Below are 9,106 nucleotides of genomic sequence, written 5' to 3' on the forward strand. Positions count from 1 at the left end.
AATGCAGCTGTGATTTATTTATACACACTGACATTAATACTAAAGGAATTAACTATATTTTCCATATATTTACCACAATAGTTCCCTTTAGTTTAGGTCAGTTCTCAGTCATTTTACTATGTTACTTATTATGTGTTAGTTCTAGCAGTTCTTTAATGAGTCACTCTTTTGACACTGAAACAACTCACGCTAATTCATCAGAACTGTTGCAGTTGTGGGTCTTTCTCACATAGTAGGAAGGAAGTGTGAAATTCTATTTTGTCATTCTGTGTGTGTGTGTGTGTGTGTGTGTGTGTGTGTGTGTGTGTGTGTGTGTGTGTGTGTGTGTGTGTGTGTGTGTGTGTGTGTGTGTGTGGGGTTTTATTTTAGGGTTTTGGTCATGTATTGTTTTTAAAGATTTTGGTATATGTTTCTGGTACTGTATATGTTATACATGTATGTTCATTTCATCCATGTGCAACATGTTCTTTTAGCCCCTCCAGTGCACGATAAGCCTGCACACTGAACATGCTGATTCGGCTCCTTTCTATCTCACACATCCTCATAAGGCCTGGGCCACGTTAACAGGCCGTGTAGTGTAGTAACCAGCTAGTCCTATCAAAAACAAGAAGCGTAAAAGGAAGTCAAATTGAGATGGTACTTCCGCATTATGCATTTGTACTTGTGTATGGACGGGGTACATGACTAACATAAACAGACAGGACATGCAGCGGCCTGAGGCAAGGTTGAAGTGTTAAATTCAGTCCAGGCCCATTACCATAGTCGGTCCAATGCCTTTTTCACAGTTATACAAATGTCTTCTTTGTGCACCTCATCATTAAAAATAAAAACCATGTACAAATGTATTAATTTGTTTCTAAACCATGTCTCCTCACACTAATCGGACACACTAACCTTGGTGCTAAGAGGCTGGCTTCGATGGGTGTCTGCACAAACCTAGTTAATTATTCATTCTATATGGGCTGACTTTTTACATATAGTCAATATCCAACCCTCTCCTGCTAGTGTGTTTTTAAAAGTCACAATACGATTTTGTAGAAATTGGACAAAGTTGTGATCAGTTTGTGTTGCATGTTAAATCACAATGTAAATAGAAGTGTCACTCTCCAGCCAACTCTGTGACCAAGTGATGCAGTGAGAGAGGTACGGAGGAGGAGATTGGAGCTTTGTTTAAAGCCAAAGTCACATGATGAAACACATTCATGGCTGAATGCAGGAGGGTGGTGGTGGGATGAGTTGAGATTAAAGTGGGTTTGCTAGAGTTAATAAGTGTATCTTCACTATAATATGTAGAGACGATGGGAATTTAAATCACATTACTAGGTTTTTTTTTTAGCATGCTTTGGCTTATCTACAACAAATCACGTGCACTTGACAAGACTGCTGACCATTTTACAACGCTGTGGTTCAGATTTCCATTCATAAAAAAGATTAAATATGAAAATTAAGCAAGCAGAGACCTGAAGTTACCTTGTGTTAGGTAAGCCATCACATAGTTAAAGGTCAAGTCAGCGATTATGGAGCTGGCTTGTTTTCAAAAAAATCCCCTTGTCAAAATCAGTGAATATAACCTCATCATTTTTTTTCAGCGCGCACACACAGTACGGAAAGCTAGCTGATGGTGAGGAGATATAAACAGATTTACACAAAAACTGATTTTGACTGCAAGCATTCTCCACAATCTCTTACTCCACCTTTATTGACTGTGTGACATAAAATAAAGAGCATGATCAAAAACAGTGGGATGGTCCTTTAAATCTTCCATCAAGTATTAGGTACATTTTACAGCACTGGTAATGACTCCCCATTCAGTTGTACAGTACAGCATTAGAGCTTCCACTTCCAAGGTTTCATAATGTAGCGCTAGCACATTAGGCAACTTCCTGTATCTGACTAAAGCCTCTTTAACCACCGCCTCTCCTCTTTAAGTAGAATTTCTCACAAAGAAACCCAAGCTTTAAGATTTGTTTGACAGCATACAGTAAAAGCCAAGTCAACAACCACCTAATCCACTACACAAGACGCTAGAAACTAGATTCCATTGACGCAAACAGGGACGAAAAGCTGAATGCGGGGGAAACCCAGTCTCCATGCTGTGATAGGAACACCTAAAAACACATGTAATGGTATGTGAAAGAGATAGTGAAAAAGACAAAGACAAATAATGTGTTTGAAAAGGTTAAATCATGTCAGAGAAAACACTCAAAGAGAATGCATTCACTGAACGCATGGGAATGCCATCATTAGGAGAACACACTGAGACAAATCTAATATTCTCTACCGGCCAGAGTCACAAGACTTGAATTGAACATGATCATGAGCGCGGAGAGAGGGGAAAATGCAGTAATAACACCAAAGCAACCCAGCGATAGTTCAGATCTACTGTGATTTTAACAGAAAATAGTCCGGGGAATGATTGAGTAGGAGAATCACGGAAGACATCCGGTGAGTTGAAAAGATTTGGCCGATTGACTCACACTAAGAAAGACAGAAATAGATATCGGTTAATAGAAAATCAACTTATACAAGTAGAACCGGCAAACAAATTCACATGCCAGAGATACCTTTTAGAAGTGGCTAAAATAATCTTCTAATCACATATGAGTCTATTTAAAGTTTACTTTCACACTGAATAGCTCTACAGTAAGTCTGCAATTACCCTGCAGCTACTGAAACAGGGTCCTCGATCTAAGATAAAGGATCAAATAAATACACGCTTGTTTCATGATTTCCTCCACATTGAAGACCAAAGTAGCCCACAGTACCTGGGGCTGTTATTATAAAGCAGGGTGAAAGAGGACACTTTATAACACCATCCCTTTCTCTTTCAGTTAAAGCTGTGTTTGGCTTGTATCCTTATCAAGCAGCATGACGAGCAGATGAATTGCATTTGACACATTCATATGAGAATCGCTGTCAAAAACGTATCACTGGTTGGCAACACTGTCTGCAACTGTGGTTAAGCTTGATAAAACCCCAGAGAATGTCATTACACACACACTAAATAAACTTAAGTCTTATTCTTCATCTGCCCACTTTACTCATACTGTCCTGTGTCCTCTCATCTTTCTGACACTTTCAATCTTAGAAGAGTCAATTTAATGACCTTCAAATGTTAACATCAATAATTTGTTTTTATTAATCGCTGATAGAGATGAATTTCAACCAAAGCCGGCCTGCATGCGACCCAGGTCAGGCGTGGGTGGGTCATGTATGGAGCCAGGTCAGCTGACATGTTACTGTGCACCACTCAAACATCAATGCTGGTCTTTGACGGAGCCTTCAGGAAACATTAGTGAGATGAAGCTCCGATGATGGCTAATGCTCCGCAGCCCCTCCTTAAGTTACCCAAGTCAATGGCTGGCTGGCTGGCTGGCCTTAATGGGACAAATACACTTAGAAAGCAGGTATTGGTATTGGTAATGTGATCCCCACTGGCTCCAAGCTCAAATCCTCCAGCTCTGAAGGCCACCACCAAGTATCTTCATCAGGTTCAATTTATATTGATCTAATCTATATTGGCTTGAGTGTGTTACCTACAGAACACAATGGGTAATAATACATTTGATCAGATGTTGTAGACAACAGACCGATTCACATTTAGGTCAACACCTCAAATCTTGTTAAAAAAAAAAGACAAAATTATAAAGATTTCACATGACACATAGGCTACTGTACACATGTGTGTAGAAACTTGCTTTGTGGTTTAAATAAATCCAGAAAAAATATAGGTAAATGAAAAGAAATTGAAAAAAAAAATACTTACTTGTCCTACATTACTGAGTTCACAAAAATATACCCAATTTTTAATCTTTATAATGAAGATTATACACATGGAAGTCACATTTACCTAATCTGAAATGCTATTGAACGTCTTAAATTGAGTATATCTTGTGAAAACTTGCTACTGTACCAATAAAACAGTGCACTGTGCTCTATTGTGATAATGACTATGTGTAAGCCAGACTCCAGATGTAATACCATGTTTATAGCAAACAGTTTAATGTGTTAACATGTAAGAAATTGCTGGAAACCTACTGAAATGTATGAATACCAGTTTGTTGACGGCATGTTGCCTAAAACAGCCAGTTCACCCTCAGTATCTGTTTCTCTGGATTATATTTCATAAAGCAGTGCGGCTATAAAACACGTAACTAGTGTTGACCAGAGACATCTGACGGTGGACTGCAGGCCTCCTCTCCCTGACTATGATGAGGAAGTCAACACAATGGAAGCACTGAGTCAGGATTTCAGGAATTTTACCAAAGTGTCTTAAAAAGGCGATGAGGGGAAGAGTTAAGGTTAAGTAAGTTTGCTTCGTAAGTCAGCACAAAGGAGTTTAGACAATGCAACCAGCAGCCGTGAAATCTAATAGGTGAGGTTAAAAAACTAAACAGGTTTGTGTTCTTACTTTCCCCTCCAGGAGTGCTTGGTGGTGTAGAAACAGGCCAGGTCTTGGTTGTCCTTGACGACATTCATCTTTTTACAGGACCTACAAAACATGAAGGAAAGTTAGTATGAGCAGGATCAAAAAGTAAACAGAGAAAAGGGTTCACAAAAATAAAAGGGTGGAGATCTTCATTTGACCATTCCTTGAGGGAAAGTGTTGGATTTTTTAGTTACATTACAGAGGAAAAGGATGCTTAACAATGGCTCTGTAGGACTGTGGAATTCATTGAAATTTAATCGCAATTACAATTTTGACTTTCCAAAAATCATGAAAATAAGATAATCGACTTATAAACTATTTCAAATAAAGTGACTAAATGCATGATGTTTCCAAAGTCAAATTAAGTATTGTGTTAAATGATCAGGATCTCAATATAAATCACAATAATTGCAATCATGATTTTTGCCTTAATTAAGCAGCCCTATCTACATGAAAACTCTATAGCAAGTCACCAAATAACCTGTACCTTTATAAGTCCAAACTACATCGAACTTATATAACACAAACATTCCAATATACTGCCACACACACTTCGCACAGTCTTTCAACATTTTGCAGCTCTAAGGGAGAGGCTCCCTCGGCCACACATCTAATACAGAGTAAACTGTGATCATCCATCGCTTCAGACCATGACCGACTTGATTCTTCACGCTCATTACCTCAACACAGGCAGTAACATCTATATTGCTGCTAGCACATGAGTTCCAGTTTATTATACCACTCTTTGATATCCTCCCTCCATCATGTGCAATTTCACATGCATACTTAAGGAAACACTGTCTGGGATTCAACCTACTCAGCAAAAACAGAGTGTGAGTAAAAAAGTAAAGGCCTCTCATTCAAAACCCGGTAACAGGCACAAAAACAACAAGACAGTGCACCAGCTGAGCATGTGTCAATAAGGTCTGGTGCAAAAGCCAGTCTGGCTATTGATTGCTTTAGATACTGTAAACATGGGTTAGGCATATGTCTATTTTGGAAAATGGCCAAGTATGAATAAAAAAAAATCACTGCAACTTCACTTTGAGACAGTTGGACGCTTTCAAACTTGGACAATAGATTAACTAGGAGGATCCGGGGCGCCCTTAGCTCAGTTGGTAGGGCGTCCCCCCCATGGGCCTCGGCCAGCAGCGGACCCGGGTTCGATTCCAGCCCGCGGTCGTACTCTGCACGTCACTCCCCTCTCTGCCCCATTTCAACTCTGTCTCTACACTATAAATAAAGCATAAAAATGCCAACAAAGAAAAACTAGGAGGATCCATGTTGATGACACTGAAATCCAAAGAGATTCTTTTTCATCCAACCGGGACCAAACACAAAGCATTGCTGGGTTAAATAATAGGGATACCTTGTGAGAGATTGTTTCAAGAAGATTGAATTTGAATGCATCAAAGACAAACCAGTCCACAGAGCGGACTAGAGCAAATAGAGAGAATAACTGCCGTCTTCTATCCTTGCAGTGCAGTAGTTTGCTGGCAGCTGCACTGTGACAAGGGGAACCTGTGTCAGCACTCTGCCAGGATCCTGGAAATATCTGACTCCAGTTTTCCTTCCTCTGCTGGTGGCAGCGTTATGGCCCCAAAATGATGGAATACACCGTTCACAAAGGGGACAACCGTCTGGTGTTCAAAGAGGGCACGATGCAAAATATACAAGCAGCTACGTTCAAGTTCCACAACACTAGGCAAAGACATGAAGAAAAATAGCCAGTTCTTGAAATCTCCATAATGGATGCCTGTACTTGATGAACAAAAAAGGCACAAGGAACAGTCCAAAGTTTTGCATCAACAATTTAGTTTTTCAAATATGCATTCATTCACTGTGCTGTTTGTATAATGAATCGTATGCATAGCGGGGGGGCTGAAAGGTTGAACAATAGGAGATGATAGCAGCAAGCAGTGCACAGTGTGGTTGTTGCTTCTGCAGGGGGCAGTGGAGTGTTTTGCCCATTATGTGACTGTCATGATTGTACAAAAAAGAAAAAAAGGCCTTGACAGATTCCAGGATTTGGGTCATGTGATTGCCCCTCCGAGCTCTTCCTGCCTTTATGCAGATCAATGGCAAATTATTCACTGGATGGATATCCAAAAAAAAAGGAAGATAAAAAGTAAACAGGATGACAGTGAAGTCTATTTAGATGGTACCAAGCCCAAAGCACACAACATTTACATGAAAACTTGTTTCAAACGCGTCCATCAACTTTTAGGAAAGATTTTGACAAACAGCTTTTGATCGCTGCTAACGTAGCTGATGCCATTATGCGGACAACTGTGACAGTCAGTACAATCCCATATTGTACACCAGTGCCTTCTTCAAGCAAGTAGAACTGCTAATAGGATTTTATCAGACCTCTAAATGGGACCTATCTGAAAAACAGACCGCAAAGGAGCTATACCGACTAGATCCATAGGCAAGTTTACTGGACACTTCTTCAAACTGTGCAAACAGCTCTTTTTGCCAGGCACATCTGTTTGGCTTAAGTCTGTCTGTTTCCCACACAGCTGTTGGTAAAAAAGCTAGATCACCTGTTCTCCTTTTGAGAATGATAAAGAATAGGAATTACTACTTCAGCATCATTGAAGGTGCAAGGGTCAAACTGTCATGTGCCATTATTACACCATTATATGGCCCCTAACCAACCTCCAGTTAAAATTATGTTGAATATAAAGCTTACCATACCTGAACTGACAAGTCAATAAAAGTAAAGTGAGGTCTACCAGAGAATATAAAGTAACTTGACATCTGTACATTCAGATATCACAAGTAGTTTGACAAAATACTTCATATAGGCTTAACAGAGGCCAGAAGAATGCTGGTTTGTAGTGTGGTTTTCCTCTTGAAAGCGTTTTCTGCACATAAAGACATATGTTGCAATGTCATCTCTTTTTATTTAAGCAATCGCTCAACCAAGAGGGGGGAACTTTAAAGTCAGGAACTTACTACACTTCACCTTATGTGGTTTCTGCAAGGAGTTCATGAACCAATCTCTTGCTAAACATCATATTGTTTCTGCACGTGCCTTGACATACAAACATATAGCCTAGAAGTTGCAAGAAGAAAGCCTTTTAAAATAATCCGTTGTTGAGAATGTTCGCTGGTTTTCGATCTGTCAAGTAAATCCATGACAAGCAGCATTATCGTTACCTGGCTCTCGCTCTCAAGACAGCTAGAAACTGCTTCATTGCAGCCGGGCCTACGTGGTTAACTGTCGGGGGCTAAAAACAAGCACGACAGCACCGTCGCTGCGAAGTCGACGCTAGTGCTCCTCCTAACTAAAATAAAAACAAGACAGCCCAGACATTTGTGCTTTGTGTGTTTGCCAAATGCAGAAAAGGGGCTGTGGCAGGCTAATGTGTCGCTAGCGGCTAACTAGCTCATCCCTCAGGTTATTTAACGGGGGAGAGCTAGCTCGTCGCATTAGCATCAGGGTTTTAATCAGATGGCTTTCAGAGAAGTGGCAGGTGGACGCGGGTGTATTTACCTGTAAAAACACTAACGGGTGTTATTCGTAGCCGTCCCTCAGCCCCCCACCCTCCTGTGAATGCGGCTGGTGCTGCTCAGGGTTTCCACGCTGATGCAGAAAGGTGCTCAGTTAAACGGCGTTATTCCCCACAACAGGGCTCAGGACGCTGCCATATTCCTGATACCACCAAGTGGGCTACTGCGCAGGCGCGAGGCCTGCCTGTCATGCGGCTGTCAGCTGATTGGTTTGTCGGGGCGCGGAGTCATCGCGATACCTGACCCCAGATCAGTTGTCATTCATATTCTTTTAGTGTTCGAATTGAAGCTTAGCGGCCCTAAACTGACCTGGGAACGGTTTATTGTGCGATGCTACTGCAGGCTTGGTTGAACAGACAAATCTTCGGCTTAAGATAATTTTTAACAAAGGAATCAATGAATAAAAGACAGTTTGAAAACTGCGCAAATTACATCAATTATAGCTTAAGTCTTCATTTACCAAATATAAAAGGATAAATATAGATTTACTGGCAATCATTCAATTTTGACAATCACCTTGCTAAAATGGACTTTTCTTCTTGAATTGATCCGATGCAATAGAAACTAATACTTCATAAAGTAGCTCAACCTCTTCATTTTTTGCAACTTCTCAGGTGCCAGTAGCCGGCCCTGCTATATAAAAACATATGCCTGTAGGTTAGAAGGATTATTGTGCCCTCTGGGGACAAAAAACACCAATGCATCAATACTTCTGGGCAGGGTAAGAATTCAACTGTCAATGTCTTAAGTTTTTGTCAAGTTTAAGACCAATTGGTTGACGTGAAGACAGAATACCAGGAGGTCAAAGGTCAGCTAGCATTTAAAGTGGAAACATACACACATGCATAAAGTCGTGTTGTCAAAAAAAGAAGTAATTTACAAGGTATGAACGGGTATGAACTTATAAAATCTGTATCACTTTGCAAAATCAAAATTCCTGAGGTCCACCATAGTAATACAGTATGTATATATTATAGATGTTTGACTTTTTAAAAATTGATTAAGATAGCAAATGAGACCCTCTGTACTTTCAAAATGTAGTATGAACAACTTTATGTAAATTCTTCTATTTTTCTGTTGTATCCATTTCCTGACAACATTTTAATGCAACTTTATTATGTAAACTTTTTGTGCTCTCACTCAGTTATTTTCTTTACA

At 40.1% G+C, this 9,106-nt stretch overlaps 1 protein-coding gene across 2 annotated transcripts in view; it reads right to left on the reverse strand.

The window, feature by feature from the left end:
• dnajc13 (DnaJ heat shock protein family (Hsp40) member C13) overlaps positions 1–8,085 on the reverse strand; it is a 30,410-nt gene extending 22,325 nt beyond the window's left edge. For both annotated transcript variants that reach the window (XM_080049883.1, XM_080049882.1), the window contains exons 1-2: positions 7,932–8,085; positions 4,412–4,492 (exon numbers count right to left, since the gene is read on the reverse strand). In XM_080049883.1, coding sequence (XP_079906009.1) covers positions 4,412–4,479 — 68 coding nt within the window. In that variant the 5' untranslated portion in view covers positions 4,480–4,492; positions 7,932–8,085. The remainder of the gene's footprint in view (positions 1–4,411; positions 4,493–7,931) is intronic.
• Positions 8,086–9,106: the final 1,021 nt, after the last annotated feature.

This window comes from Ammodytes marinus (genome assembly GCF_949987685.1).
Source record: "Ammodytes marinus genome assembly, chromosome: 21".
NCBI lineage: Eukaryota > Metazoa > Chordata > Actinopteri > Uranoscopiformes > Ammodytidae > Ammodytes > Ammodytes marinus.